The 15,747-nt window shown below is 34.3% G+C and overlaps 3 protein-coding genes across 3 annotated transcripts in view; 1 reads left to right on the forward strand and 2 right to left on the reverse strand.

The window, feature by feature from the left end:
• The window catches only part of LOC100372757 (DNA topoisomerase 3-alpha-like), a 36,427-nt gene extending 29,054 nt beyond the window's left edge, over nucleotides 1-7,373 (reverse strand). Inside the window, exons 1-6 of the mRNA XM_085502887.1 lie at nucleotides 7,046-7,373; nucleotides 5,243-5,376; nucleotides 4,292-4,364; nucleotides 3,882-3,990; nucleotides 2,626-2,677; nucleotides 1,008-1,099 (exon numbers count right to left, since the gene is read on the reverse strand). Coding sequence (XP_085359013.1) covers nucleotides 1,008-1,099; nucleotides 2,626-2,677; nucleotides 3,882-3,990; nucleotides 4,292-4,364; nucleotides 5,243-5,376; nucleotides 7,046-7,216 — 631 coding nt within the window. The 5' untranslated portion in view covers nucleotides 7,217-7,373. The remainder of the gene's footprint in view (nucleotides 1-1,007; nucleotides 1,100-2,625; nucleotides 2,678-3,881; nucleotides 3,991-4,291; nucleotides 4,365-5,242; nucleotides 5,377-7,045) is intronic.
• A 189-nt stretch (nucleotides 7,374-7,562) lies between these two features.
• LOC100372606 (ubiquinol-cytochrome-c reductase complex assembly factor 4-like) lies at nucleotides 7,563-10,070 on the forward strand. The gene is made up of 2 exons (XM_002732403.4): nucleotides 7,563-7,664; nucleotides 9,276-10,070. Exons 1-2 carry the CDS (start codon nucleotides 7,585-7,587, stop codon nucleotides 9,607-9,609), a joined length of 414 nt encoding a protein of 137 aa, XP_002732449.1. The 5' UTR covers nucleotides 7,563-7,584; the 3' UTR covers nucleotides 9,610-10,070.
• Nucleotides 10,071-13,254: 3,184 nt separating this feature from the next.
• On the reverse strand, nucleotides 13,255-15,279 carry LOC100372209 (histone H3.3A). The gene is made up of 3 exons (XM_002732401.3): nucleotides 15,169-15,279; nucleotides 14,183-14,476; nucleotides 13,255-14,031 (listed from the first exon to the last, which is right to left on the reverse strand). The coding sequence occupies exons 2-3, from the start codon at nucleotides 14,462-14,464 to the stop codon at nucleotides 13,903-13,905; spliced, it is 411 nt and encodes a 136-aa protein (XP_002732447.1). The 5' UTR covers nucleotides 14,465-14,476; nucleotides 15,169-15,279; the 3' UTR covers nucleotides 13,255-13,902.
• Nucleotides 15,280-15,747: the final 468 nt, after the last annotated feature.

The raw sequence follows: 15,747 nt of genomic DNA on the forward strand, positions 1-15,747 counted from the left end.
GCACCTGAACAGTGCCTTTTAACCAGTGTTCTCATTGGATAAATGCAACTAAACAGTGCCTTTTAACCAGTGTTCTCACTGAGTAAATGCAACCAAACAGTGCCTTTTTACCAGTGTTCTCATTGGATAAATGCAACTAAACAGTGCCTTTTCACCAGTGTTGTCATTGGATAAATGCAACAGAACGGTGCCTTTTAACTAGTGTTGTCATTGGATAAATGCAACAGAACAGTGCCTTTTAACCAGTGTTGTCATTGGATAAATGCAACAGAACGGTGCCTTTTAACCAGTGTTTTCACTGAGTAAATGCAACCAAACAGTGCCTTTTACCAGTGTTCTCATTGGATAAATGCAACCAAACAGTGCCTTTTCACCAGTGTTCTCATTGGATAAATGCAACAGAATGGTGCCTTTTAACCAGTGTTTTCACCGGGTAAATGCAACCAAACAGTGCCTTTTCACCAGTGTTCTCACCGGGTAAATGCAACCAAACAGTGCCTTTTCACCAGTGTTCTCATCGGGTAAATGCAACCAAACAGTGCTATTTCACCAGTGTAAATTGACTTGATTTGATTTTTATTGAAAATCTTGATCCAGAAAGATACAATTTTTGCTAACCTGTGTTATGAATGGGAGTAATAGGGAAATTACCATAGTTCCATGTAATCACAGCCATAATCACATGATAGACTTGTTCTCACTGTTGAAGGTAGGTAAAATACTGGTACCTGAACATAAGCTTTGCACCCATGATTCTAATTTATGCAAACTTGTCAAATCAGTGATGGACTTTCAAAGGTAGTCACTATATGTTGAATTAATCATTATGACTGTCAATGACTCAAAATAGACATATAGTCTACACCATATGGAATTGTTACAGTAAAACTTAAAACAAACTGCCTGACCAATTACTTATCAACATCTGGCACTACTTCAGTGTCAAATCAAAGCCTTAAATCTTTGTAAAGGGCTGGCTTTCAACAATGTAGTTTACACAAACTTACCAATTCGAAGATCCAATTCTTGCCTTACATCAACAGCATCTGATGTTCTTTTATCAGGTCTTATAAGATTATCACATGTTCTAGTGATAGACCTGTATAGAAAACAATAAATGTTTTTGAAACATGGAAGAACTTTCTAATTAAATACACAAACCCAAAAATTTATACAAAGTGTTATTTTACACACCACATGGCACCAGTAAGGGACGACGTCAAAAGATCGATGTCTGATAAAAAAATTATTTTCTTTAGTTTGGGGGTGGGGGGTTTTGACCTCAAAAAGTTTCCATCCTACAAAAACGATTTTATTCTTTAATGAAGTCAAAAAAATCTTGGAGTATTTGTAGTTCGTTTTTTTTCTACCCAATCATGGACAGAAATAACCGAAAAGGAAAAAAAACAAACATCCAAGACAAAAAAATTTGAGTGTAAATTTGTGCGTCAAATGAGGTGCATTTGTAAAATCTTTTTACACCCACCCGACAACCAACTGCTATGCAATACTACTGTCCGATTATCAATTTGTATTTAATGGTGAATGTAGTCTGACGCCATGACCAATATTTATCAACTAAGTTTCAATGGGGGGTAGGGGGTTTGGAAAAAAACTGAAGGAATTAAGTTTTTTATCAGACATCGATCTTTTGACGTCGTCCCTAACATCACTCTATAATCATGTTGTATGAATGAACACAGTCCTGTCTCCACTCAGCAGAGTTGGACAGGTGTTTCTATAGGTTGTTATAATGACATAACCAAGCTAGTAGATTTTTCCGTTCAATTTCAGTTATCATGCTAAAAACACATGATGGAAACCAATCTTTTGTTTTATGAATCAACTGCTTCAATGAGCAAATTCTTCATTTTCAAAAGTCAATTCCAAAAATACAGTTATTTGAGGCATGGTGCAAAACTTTGATTGACTACATATTTTCCTTTTTTAACGTGACCAAACTGCCACTCCAGGTGGTGCAGACTGTAGACATTTCATTATACCAAGCTCTTTTTCAGCTCGATGATCAATCATTTGATGTTCTATAAAAGTCAAACATCCTCCCATACATCTACCCTCACGGTATGATCATTATTCCTAATACAGGAATTGAATGAGTAACAAATATTTTCATTACAAGTGTATTTATAGAGGATAATCAGTTAGGCCATATAGAACTATATTCCATAGATCCTTTCCTTAAAGTTGCAGTTATTATAAGTGAAACCAAGACATGATGTCACAAGGATACTGTAAGCACACAGCCCAACAGTTTTACATCTTCTCCCACTGGACACCATTTTCCAAGCCTGAATGTTGTTGATCTGACAAGTGTACTCTCTGCTTGACTGCTGAGCGCACAGCCAACCATGGAAGGCAAACCCATAATGTGTAATGTACATCAAGTAATTACACCAAAGGTTTAGTAATAATAAATCATCCAAAAACCTGCTTTTTTCAATGCAATACAACTCACTTTCGTTCAGCATACATGAATTATCTGGCTGCGGAAAACACAAAACACATACAAACTGTGAATATCTCCTTTTCATCATACGGAGCAGCAGAATTTGTATATCAATATATTATATAATGTATGTATTAATTACTTCTAATTTACTGTACCTTGGTGTTATTTCTGAAAATCTGGCTCTATATACATCCAATCTTGCATTAACTATGTGAACAAAACATTGACACCATTAGATATATTATAGAAATGGTATATGAACCACATGTATTAGGAGAAGAAGTTTATATGTGTATAACCATCAATTTTGCACCATGGTAGACTATTGGTGAGATATTTTTGCATATACCCACATGTGGGTGATGTTTTAGAGTTCGGGTCATATTTTTTGTCAAATGCAAAAACATCACCCAGTGCGAGCATAATCGATTAATCGCTATTTCAATTCAACATAGACTAAATGAAGTAGTCGTGACAGGGTTGCAAGATATTAAGAATATTGCAGTCGTTTTTTTTAATTTCAGCGTTAGGCGAGAATGAAAAGGTACTAAAACATGATGAACAAAAAGTTTTTACAGGAAAAAATAGTTGTCATTTTCCTGTGATAACAAAAACATTAATAGTATGCATTGGTTTTAATTTTGTTGAGTATAGAACAAGTTTCAATAAAAACAAAACACAAACGTTTTGACTTGGTTGTGATGTAACAAGGTACAAAATAGCAGTTTGCCGGTTTGCAAGTAAAATTCAACTTATTTTCATCTTAAGCATTGGTCACATGCAAATGATACAAAATTATATTCAGCATGTTTGTTTTATGTACGAGCTGACCTGAAACTGTTTCATTTGACCTCATAAGTTCTGCTAGTTGTTAACCAATCAGAATGCTGGTTGGTACTAGCCAAATGTATTCAGGAATTTCCGAATAGCATTGAATGGTGAACACAACACAAGCAGAAGTGATTTATATAAGTGTAGCAGTACAATCTTTTGGCATTGACTTTGGTGAAAATCTGCACTTTTTTTAAAGAAACAGAAAACTGTGATTTTTGGGAGACAAACTGATAATTGAAGTACTGGTTGTATTTAACTCTTTTTACAAGGATAACAGCTCACTGTCAAAATAGAGTACACCCATTCACGATTGACACAATCTTGAATTAGAAAACTCACTTCTGAAATTCAGATCTGTACCAGACAATGAAACAATGTGGCAGTAACTATATTTTTAAAGGAATGAAAAAGAAGGTATAAACTTATTTGTAAGAATACATCAGTTTCAGTATTTTGTCCTATACTAACAAGTGATAGAACTTGTTCTCAAAAAAAAATCTCTTGCCTTTTCTAACACTTCCATTTTTGTGAAACTGTATTGATCAACATCAAACATACTCTAGAATAATTACATTACCATTGGTACATATATCGATTATTTCATATCCAATATTTTCACCTTCTCTGTCACCATCTGTCCATATAATCAATATCTTGCATTGTCTGGCCTCACGTTCTAATGTTCTCTAAACAAAGACAATACAGCAATCAAGATAAATGATCATTTTTATCACCCAAACACGTAATTTTTTGGTGATAATATTACATTAAAGTGAGAGGGTCGTCACCTGCGCACATGCGGGAATTGAGTCCCAAGTGATGATAACACACGCTAAAAACGCAAAAGCTCATGCTTGTTTGTAAACAATGACACGCTATGGCCATCTGACGCATGCGCAGGTGACGACACCCTCGGTTTAAGTGAGAACATGTGATAAGAACTGAACATTCTGAATACATGAACCATAGGATGTTATTTGTACTAACTTTTATGTCTTGAAAATCTTTGCATAGTTTTTCTACTGGAGCATCAAATAACATTGCAGGATCACAACCAAGCCTACCGAGAATGAAAATGTTAAGATGATAAATGACTAGTGAGATCCTGATTTGCATTTTGTTGTTACATGTACAGTCAAACTTGTGTTATGGTAGTAATTATCTCTATATAATGACCACTTGCCAATAGTGACCACTTTTTGGCAATACCAAAGCATAAGCTATGACAACCAAAATAATAATTATCATTCAGTTAATAAAAAAATTTCCTCAAGTTAAACTTGTTTGATTTTCAAATAAACGTGTTTTTGTTGCAGGAGTAGCATCTTATTGTTTTCTGGACAAAAATTATATCAAATGTATGAGTTTGTGATCCATAAAAAATAATACAACCTCCATATAAAGACCATTTTAATGAAGTCTCTTGGGTAGTCGTTCTACACAGGTTCAACTTTACCTTGGTATTTTATAGACGCAATTTTTATTGAAAACGTAATGGTTCAATCTAAGCTTGATTAGTATATCTATCAAAGGATAGCCTGGCCTTCATCAGTGTTTTCGTGTATATGATTTTTTTTTCTTGCTCTGATGTAAAATTGCCCAAGGTGGTTCCTTCTGGGGCATATTCATTGCTATTAATTAGGCAGTGAAGTTATCAAATGAAATCTTGGAACACTTCCAATTAAAGAAAAATCAGGTCAGATTACAAGCTGCCTTAGAAGTATTGGTTGGCATCTTAGAATTCACACTACATTTAGCATAAAAGCTGCACGAAAACATGGTGATACAAAATATCACAATCAGTGCACTCAGTTTTTCAAACATAACCCTTTTTTTTTGCCACTTACAAATAACACTGGTTTCTATGAAATGACATACATTTATTTCACTTAGTAAAACCGCTAGACCTATTTCATACAGCAGAAAATACAGACTTACCACTTTTGATAAACTCCTATGAACTCATAATTTGATAAATGTCCAGATACTGAAGTCATTGTCATTTTACAATTTCTATTCAGGATATTAAAATCCCATTCATATATCTTATTATATACGGAGAACCCTTCTCTCTGAACATGAGGAAAACAAAAAAATTAGGTCACAATATTGAAGAACACTTTCTACATGTAAATTAACATCATAAATTGTAATCATGCATCATAGAAAGTGAGTACAGTAGGTAATCATACACAGTACGATAGTTCTTATTTATAATACAACATGCTGACCATGTGGGCTCTTATTGGTGCAGCCCAGTTATCAGGTAATAACTACCATAGGCAGTGCTTAGTGTCAATGTATGAAACGACGAACCAAATTGTGTGTGAGTGAACAATATTCACTGTTTTTACACATTTGTATGAATCATTATCAATTCTTTCTAATTGAGGAATCCTGGTCATTTTCATCTGGAAAATAGACCTATGAGTCTGTGTTTTCACATGTAGTTTGCTTGTTGTACGAGTACACAGAAATATGATGTGCAAAAAACAAACTTCTCTTTTTCAACCACAACACAGCGTACATGTACATGTTCAAGTCTTTTGATATTTAGTTGCATTACAATTGAAATAAAATATTCTTCACTTCTCATTATAGTTTGATAGAAGGGATCGAGCAAGATGTTTGCTTAAATAATAGAACTTGACTGCATCCCACCTATATTTTACACATCCCATCTTTGTCCAATTATTTATACAATAATGAATCCCCAACAGTGCCATATTGGATGAGGAGACAGGTCTATGGCAAAAACTTTATCATGTCTAGACACTTCTCAAAATCAAATATGATATGTAGAAATTCATTATTGTTGTTGTAATACAGCATCATCAGTATTAAACAAATCTAGTTATAATGCGATAATGTGAAGCCATGACGTCATACAAAGCTCTAATTCTGATAATGGTGATTCATAACGATATGGGCAGTGCGCTAAGTAATAATTCAAAATGTTATTCTGGGAAATGTTTCTTTTCTCATTACTATGATTACCAACTACTTCTTATATCAGTTTGAGTCGCTAGCTGTTTTCAATTTTACTGTGAACAAAAAATCTACCCAACCAGCAGCATTGCAATATAACTCACTGTTTTTCTAACAAAAAAGTAATATTGATAGTTAAAATGTAACAGTTTGTAATAGTAATCTGCTACCAATATTGTTACTTTGTTAGCAGTGAGCAATTTTGGAGTATTGCTGGTTGGGTTGACTTTTCCTCACAGTAAGGGGGGGGGGGGGGGGCAGACAATTTTATTATTTGAGAAAAACATAGAGTACCAAAACTCTATTGGATGCATTTGTTCTTGTTTTCACCTAATTTTTCCAATATTTTGGGAGATATAAAAAAAAATGTCCTTTTTGAACCGACACATTCACTCACTGACCTTAGCAGTCAGTGTCTATCAATAAATTGTTAATACTCCATTGATTATGCAGATACAGAGAAGGCATTCACATGAATCAATACAATATCCAACATATGAACATTTCAAAATGTTCAACATTTTGGCAATGTGATAATTATTGTTATTAATTTCTTCAAACTATGCATTTTGGTTAACGTCATCACTGGCAGTAAATCTTGTGTATTAATTTGCGGACTGTATTTTTTCATACAACGATATGTTGTGTGTAACTTAGAGCGGTCAAATGGTCATTAATAATAAGATGGTTTATCTTGTCAGAAATTTAAATATGTGATTAACATTGAAAACATCAAATGTGTTGTGTAATTACCCTGTTATAATGTCCCCTGGACATGACATCTGCTAGAGACTTTGCAGCGTCATTTTTTTCCGCAACATTTAACACTCTGGTGACTCTTCCTGCCATTTTCGCGGTCAGCACAATATTCCATGTAAACTTACTTAACTCAAGGTACCGTGTTTTAGCTAAAATCCAAATCATTTGAAGTCGAAAAAGTTTGTTTATGGTTGGCAGTGTTCATTCTACAATTCAGAAGTATTCAGATTTGAAATTCCGATGTGACATGCGAACTACTGTAAAGACGCATTTCGTAAACATTTCCGATTTCGAGAAGGGCGCCATACGTTGTTTTTCTTTTGCGACTTATCGCAAAATGCACAAGCAATCACATGACATTGCTACATATCTTACACAGTACTTGACCTGACATCTTTCTCATGGAATTATACACTATATACTATACTGTTTATTTCCAAATTATGTCAAATTGCATTATCCCTACTCATTTAATGAAAATGACGATATTTGAATTTGCGACATGCTGCAAACTGTAGATCACCGAAACCAATATGGCGTCGTCCATGTCTACAACAGTTTTGTCACGTTTTGTCAGAAAAATCCTTCCCGGCGAATGTTTAATTCAAAACAGGTAAATGCACCGACTTGTGTTTGGTCATAGATCCATTATGTGACGGTACATATTCATTGACATTGCATTTTAGTGATCTATGTCGAAATTTGTATAGAAGAAGTGCTTGTGATATATCGCCCTCAGCGAAGCGCATCTTCAATGTTACGAGGGTGTATGTGTTATTCGTGTTGTTTGACGCCTCAACAATGATTACTTTTTCCACAGTCCCTCTATCTCGTGATAGAAAGACTGTGCTTTTCGGACCGAACAAAAGTTGGGTCTGCTTTTTTAAGTTGTTTCTTCAGTCAAGGTCCATGATTAAGGATTACCCATTTAAAAATGGTTAGCTGATAATTTGGGAGAAAAAATTGTACATACATAATTTGAAGAAATATGGCAAAAACATGAATTAATGCAAAGTTAGTATGTTAACGAGTTTTAAATACAGGAGAGCTTGTGGGCCCCGATTGAGAGGTCAGTGATTTAAAGGTGAAATCTGCATATTTCAACTGTGACCAATCATATTGACTATGCTGTTGTACTATTAGCATAAATAAATAACTATGTGTTTGTGGGCCTAGCATGACATGTAGGTGTGAGTAGGCCCTTGTCGGCCGAACGGTTTCAGACCTCACTAACGCCTGACAGAATAGTGTATGTCTCGTCGGCAAGATCAATAGAACGAATTAGCAAAGTTCACGCCTTCTTGCAATGAGTTTCAATGAATATTAATTTTGGTGGTCAAAGCAACACCATCAATCAAAGTCGCATTTGCATTGACAGCAAAAATAAAAAAATGCTAAACATTGGGCGAAAATTTGCCAGCACCTTATCACACATTATGTCAACAAACAAATAAACTCTGCCATATATTGTTACTCTTTGATGGCTGTCTTACGTTCCTGCAATTTGATTGGTATCGACAAAAAATAGGAGGAAGTGAAAAACTACATCGTTCTGTCCCACTGGAACTTTATTCAATTAGTCACCAATTCAGTTGTAAAGATTCAACACTAAGTGCTGACAACATGGCATCATATTGTTTACAGTAGTCTACTGTTAATTACTTTGCTATGTTAAATGTAAATAATCTTGAAATTGAATTGTTGGAGGACAAATTATTTCTGATATTGTAAGAGCTTTAGGCCTTGAATGCAGATTGGATGAACATGCCTGATATTTATTAGACAATATTAATTTAAAATTACAACTTCCATGTCACTTTAATTTTTGTTGTCCATTTTGAGTTCATTATTGCTATAATTGATTGCTCTCTCTCTCGCTCTTTGTTTTGTAAACACTATATGGCACATAGATACAATCAAATTGATTTTAATCTATTTTAAGAATAAGTGTCAAAAATAATTTATCTTGCATATTACCTATCAATTAATCTTTGACAAACATTTGTACGGTGTATGCCTTACATATTCGTCTATATCAGATGATGTATAGGTTGTTAAATTACCTGTAAATTACAAAATAAGTATAAATACATGTACCTGGTAATCAACAACAAATTGATTGTAAGTCTGGCATACAAACTAGGGACTGCTATCTTTCATTTCAATAAAGTTTTTAGACAGACATTTTTTTATTTTCTGGCTATAAATTCTTGTCTATCCTTAGAGTTTTTGGTTTGTCAACAATTACTGCAAGATACAGCTCCGGCAAGACTCAGCATGACAATCAAATAGAAGACGATGACAAGCCTATCCCTTATACAAGTAGTGGAGCTTTGAAATGGACAGTTGATGAAAGCCTTGGTAGTCGACATCAACAACCCAAATGGAGGGTGGCATTGATAAGTGTAACTCTTAGTGCAATACTAATTTGGGCTGCCTTTCGTGAAGAAACTGAAATTGACAAAGAACTTGAGAAACCATTAGAACAAAGAATGGCTGAATTACAAGCTGGCTTTAATGCTGCGAAACGTATACAAGAGAAGAGTGACAACACATAAATAATTTGATGTGCTACCAACTTGAACATTTTTAACTTCCATGTGAAATGAAACCTTTCACAGTTTAACACATTCACAGATGACCAAAATTGATTGTGTGTGGTAAATGTGACATGCAACATAGCTATCAAGTACTCAGCAGTTCCAGACAATATTGCTGCTGGATATTCTGCAGTTCTAGGCAGTCGAAATATGAAGTTTGCTGCTGGGTACTATGTAGTATTATGTATTTCTCTTTTTGAGTGCCTTTTCCATATATAGAAAACTGTCAGAATCCAAATTACACCTCTGTAAACTAAACAAATTTTTGGTCTCATAGACTGGTTTCCCTGTGAGACCACTACAAACTGAATACTTCTGTAAACTGAACTCTACTAGTATGATATGCTCATGTTTAAGTATTGTTGTAAATGTATAAATTACTTATTACATACTGATTTACTGTATCATGTCAATAATAATCGAGTCTGTGTCTTTGTCTTCAATACAATTATATTCAACTGTAGTGTTACATTATCACAATAAGGTCAACAAACCCATGTTTAATTATAAAAACTTTAAAACCACCTAGTGCTTCTCAGCCAATCAGAATGCTCTATTGTAGAACTTTATATACAGTACACTAAATGTCCTGTTTCCCAAGTCTGACTCATTTACGCGGGTTAAATCTCATAAATTGTCTTAGGGCTTTCATTACTAGTAAGGATGACACACTGACCAGCTGTGCTTAGAAGAAACCACAAGGGTTGGGTATGAACTTAGAACTCACCAAACATGCTGATTTGACAGACATGCTGCCCATTGAACTACCTGTAATGCATTGTTGGTCATTGGTTTCCAAGGTATATAATATTCATAAATTTATCGTTATGCAAATCTGGCATATAGGGTCCACTTGCCACAATTTCGGTATGCAAATTTTGTGAGAATAATGACTTCAAATCCCGAAAGGTAAATATTCACACGTGTACTGCTATCACATGGTGCGTAGGACTCCTAGAAACGTTCTAGGACTTTTATAGCATATTCCATTTGAAAATAGGGGCACCCCATATCCCTATTAATCTATTCACTAAAGGTACAAGAATTTCTCAAAATATATATTTATAGATGGTTTGGGGGCAGATAAAAGATCTCCTATTCCTCTGGATATAAAGTCTTTTCATACAATAAATACAATCTCCAAAACAAATATTTAGCGTTCAATTTTGATGGCTCTTTCCAAACTCATAAATTTTAACTACTTGCATCGTTTCAAATTTGAAATATTTACCAAAATGTGACTTTTTTTTTTAATAAAAATTTGGCTATTTTTGTACTAGTCTTCTGAAGGGAAGTGTAGACTATAAACAAGACTATGTTGTAAAATTGTAATGAAAAGAGGGAACTGGTGGTGAAAAGGTTAAATCTGTAACTTTACTGCTCATTACAAGCTTATACTGTTGCAACTCTATAATCAAAATTTTTTTTAAATAAGCAAATCAAATAATTTACTATAAACATGATTAAATCAGAATGTCGCCATCCAGAACAACTCTCAATGTTATCAATTTGTATGAAATACACATAAAATTACAAATATTGTGGATAAAATGATTTGAAAAGGCTCCCCAAAAATAAAAATTTCAGATTTTTGCAAAATAATACTGTATCCCATTTTGAGTAAAATTAGTAAAGTATAGTCGTCACAACAATTTTTTATTGCAATAATAATGATTATACAGTGAGGGTGGTAAGTATAGTGCATGGGTTTTGGAATTATTTGTGATTTGAAATATTATTTTGCATCATACCCAAAATATTATTAAACAATGCACTATATACTTAAATTCACAAAATCTGGACATTGGAAACGAGTATCGTTATCAGTGTATCTTAATAGACAGTAAAAAGTGGTTGATCAAATTTAGATAATGTAAAACCATTTATTTTTACTGACATTTAATTTTACTATTTTGATGTTTTTAGGTTTACGAACTTGGCAGGAAAACAATGAGTTTGATTGTTCTACATCTTGCATGAATTTAGTGAATTTTTCTAAATAAAATTGAAAACCAGAGATTATGTATATTTATTGACACCTGGGAAATTTCTACTGGGTGTTATAGCGCCACCAAGTGGCAGGTTGGAGAGACATGGCATACATATTTCTGTCAAGGTCAGCTATATTCAAACCAGACATGACGAAACCATTATTCCAGGCCATTGTTATATTTATACTGGTGGGTATGAGCAATTTATTATAGAATGAATTAATATATTTAAAGATTTAGAAAAAGAACAATACAATATTTTAATACAATACAAAATATGAAATGATAGTGCTAGTAAATTATTCCATTCAGCGGGTAGCATTAATTTGCAGTGGATTTAAAATAGCACGGAGGAAACACTGAGGATTTGCGGACAAAATATCTGTTAAAATATGCATAGAGCTGCTTATGCAAATTCTGAAATAAAACTCACATGAAAAATGTCTCAAATTATGACAAGGGAGCTCAAGTAGTGTCTCATTACTATTATATTATGTATATATATTATGTAATATTTAGGCAATATTCTCCGGCTTTTGCAAATACTGATAGATTATCAAATATTAAAATCAACTAGGATTTTATCTCATTTTACCCTTGGTAGATATTCCACAACTTATTTGAAGGGCTCCAATTGATGCACTTTGGAAACAAACAATTGCAACTTTCCTACAGGCACATCCGTGATCTTCTAGTATTAGCGAATTTCTCTCAAAGCAACAGTACCAGGCCTGTAACGATTCGGTTTCTTAGGCGCTTACGAGTGGCCTTAGTAATAGAGATGAATAGTAGAAAATATTTCATAATCGTAGTTCTAAGTAACTATTAAAGATAGCTAGATGTTTCGTGCAATGGCTTTTTATCTTTTTAATAATCAGAGGCTTACAGTACCTTTGAAGTATTTATGAGAAGCATTCTTTATACAAGCCATGGTCAAAAGTTTTCCAGTAAAGAAACCAGGTAGAATATGGTGTACTCTGGAACTGTACCAGTATATACTATAAAATTGCTAAGACCTGCATTGCCAGCAGTTGCTCATGAAGACACCATAGATCACAAAAACTCATCTATTATGATTAGGAGTTTGTTGATGTTATGATCAATTTATGTCGCCATAGTAACAGTTCAATTAGTAAATTACAAAAAGTTGAATTGCATTTATAGTGCCCAGGTGACATATTCTGGCATCAATCAGACCTTATCATTATATCAAGCAGTTTAGTATGCACTTTCTTTCAGAAAACCATACATGTTGGCTCTAAAATGAGGGTTTATGTCCAGAAATATTGGGAATACAAGAAAAAAAAATTTGGACGAGAAAGCTTAATGGAGAAAAGTTTAAACCAGATTCTCCTGAAGGTTCAGACAGTGGTGCAGCATTCCAGTAAAACTTTCGACATTTCTATAACTTGTATTAGTACATTTCAAGTTTGTAAAACATCCATTCTAGGGCATTAGAAAGAAACAAATGTAGGTGGGAATTTCACAGGCAGTTTAAATCAAGTCATTCTCCATTATAATAATAGTTGGCAAAATGCAATAAATGAGGCCAATGCATTGCAATATTAAATTAGACATTTTTTTAGTTGAAACTGGCACAAAAGACTCCACATTTTCTATGTACGGTTTTGTTTTTTGTTCGGTACCATCTTTATTGCTCAAAACTGCAGATTACAGTAAATCTCACTCATACACCACCCCTCAGACATTTCTCCATAATTTTAGAATTAATGCAAAGATTCTATTTCATTGACTACCCAGGCTGCACACTTCAAAAAAAAGACAAGCAATTCCTGAAGTGGTGTTTTTTATTGTTTCTTTAAAATAGTGTTATGTATGAAGTTACAGTGTGGAGATATTTTTCACTGTTCTGGTTAAAATCATGTAAGAATATTGTAATACAGTTGCTGTACTGCACACAACTGTCATATACAGCATACACGCAAAGAGGACAAGTAGACAAAGAAAACACAAAGTAAGATAAAGACAATAGTAAAAGCAAAAACAATAGTCATAAGTTAAGACGTACAAATTCTCTCTTAATATAAAATCAATTGACTCACTATGTACTATCTAAATACGGATGAATAGTCCTCACTCAATATAAAATATTTCATCCTGTACCTGTGAGTGAACTTGTTTTCCTTCAATACGATAGGTTTTTATAGAAAGACATCTGGAACTAGCATTTAAATTTCAATATATACGTGATTCATAGTTTGGATGAAATAAAAACATGTCAACAGGAAGGGAAAAGTGTTTAAGCACGCTCGCCACGAATACGTCTTGCCAGCTGAATGTCTTTGGGCATGATTGTTACACGTTTAGCATGGATAGCACATAAATTTGTATCTTCAAAAAGTCCAACGAGGTAGGCTTCACTGGCTTCCTGCAATAGAAGAAAAATGTTTATAAATTGCTGCACTAATATTAGACAGGTAGTGAATTGATTTACTAGTAACAAGAGGAAGCCATTTCAAAATGGCTTTCCATATCTAGACAATTTCAATTAGGTATGAACAATTCAATCTGCAACTTACTTGAAGGGCTCCAATTGCTGCACTCTGGAAACGAAGATCTGTTTTGAAATCCTGAGCTATTTCACGAACCAAACGCTGGAATGGCAATTTCCTTATCAACAATTCTGTGCTTTTCTGGTAACGACGGATTTCTCTCAATGCCACAGTTCCCGGCCTGTAACGATGGGGTTTCTTTACACCTCCAGTAGATGGAGCACTCTTACGAGCCGCTTTTGTAGCGAGCTGTTTACGTGGAGCTTTGCCACCAGTCGACTTACGAGCAGTCTGTTTGGTACGTGCCATTATTAAAATTAACTGCAAAATAAAAACATTGAAAATGTTAAAAAAAAAAATAGTACTGAAGAATAAACATTACAACCGTGGAAATGCAAGCCTAACATGGCAGGATGCTTTGTTGAAATCGTACCAATATGAACCTTGACCTCTACAACGGCGTACGTTTTCCCGGCATTTCTGAAAACTACGGTAAACAATACAATGAATGTTTTGAATTTTAAATCAAAGAGTTGCAGTCTCAACGAGTTTAATAAAGCGCCAAAATTGGGAACCACTGACAGTCCGGGATAAAACGAATTTACACAATATAACAGGGCAGACACTTGAACAGTGTTAAATCAATTTTCGTAGTAAACTGGGCTCAGCTTCAGTTCTCCCCAAACAGCGATAAAGGGGAAAATTACACAAACTACAAAACTACCACATAGCGAAGAGATCCTTTCCTTTCAAAACGTCTGGTAGTGACGAAACCAACGGCAGTGATTCAAATACGATAGGTCAAGTACCGTCCAAAGCTACTATAACACGAAGACAAGTAAAACAGACTGACACAGAAAGCAAGACCAACCATTTACACAAAATATCCGCTTTTAAGGACAGAAGAGGGCAAATTTGTTAGCTACAAATATGTATTCGCAATGAAAATTACCTAACACTGCACCAAATTCAACATAAACATACGTTTCAAGTTATATTTGGACAATTCTTACCTTCTTCCGCGATAAAGAAACACAACACAACCACTAAAATCGTCACAAAAATGTCGGTTAGGAGCAGCAATTTCCCGGTTTATTTATAGCTTTACTTACGTCACGAATCAGGCACAGCTATAACAGATCACTGGATTGGTGGAAATTCACTCAGTCTTGAGAAACACGCGCAGGGATAGGTCCATTAACTAAGCAGTTCATTGGATAAAATTGACAAATTTTCTGAGCTATGATTGGCCAAAATTAACTAATTCTGATTGGTTCACGGACTGATCGCTGAATCCTGTTTTTGCACCAAGCTCAGGACATTAGCTTCCATAGAGTTACACGCAAAAAACAGAGTTTACAAAACGGCGATAAAATCAGTATAAAGTTATTCTCTGTCAGCTAATTTTATAGTAACTAGTAAGAACAACAATCAGTTAACCTTTCCCTGTTTTTATTTGCACAACTCCTAATTTAGAAAGGATGTTTTGTCTCTTGAAATGGTAGTGGCATCACGAGGCCGTATATACGTCCATGCATGGAGATTACGCTCTACGGTCATGGCATGGTAATAGGGTTTGCCCATTTAAAAAT

Source organism: Saccoglossus kowalevskii, chromosome 8 (assembly GCF_978046115.1).
Source record: "Saccoglossus kowalevskii chromosome 8, keSacKowa6.1, whole genome shotgun sequence".
Taxonomy (NCBI): domain Eukaryota; kingdom Metazoa; phylum Hemichordata; class Enteropneusta; family Harrimaniidae; genus Saccoglossus; species Saccoglossus kowalevskii.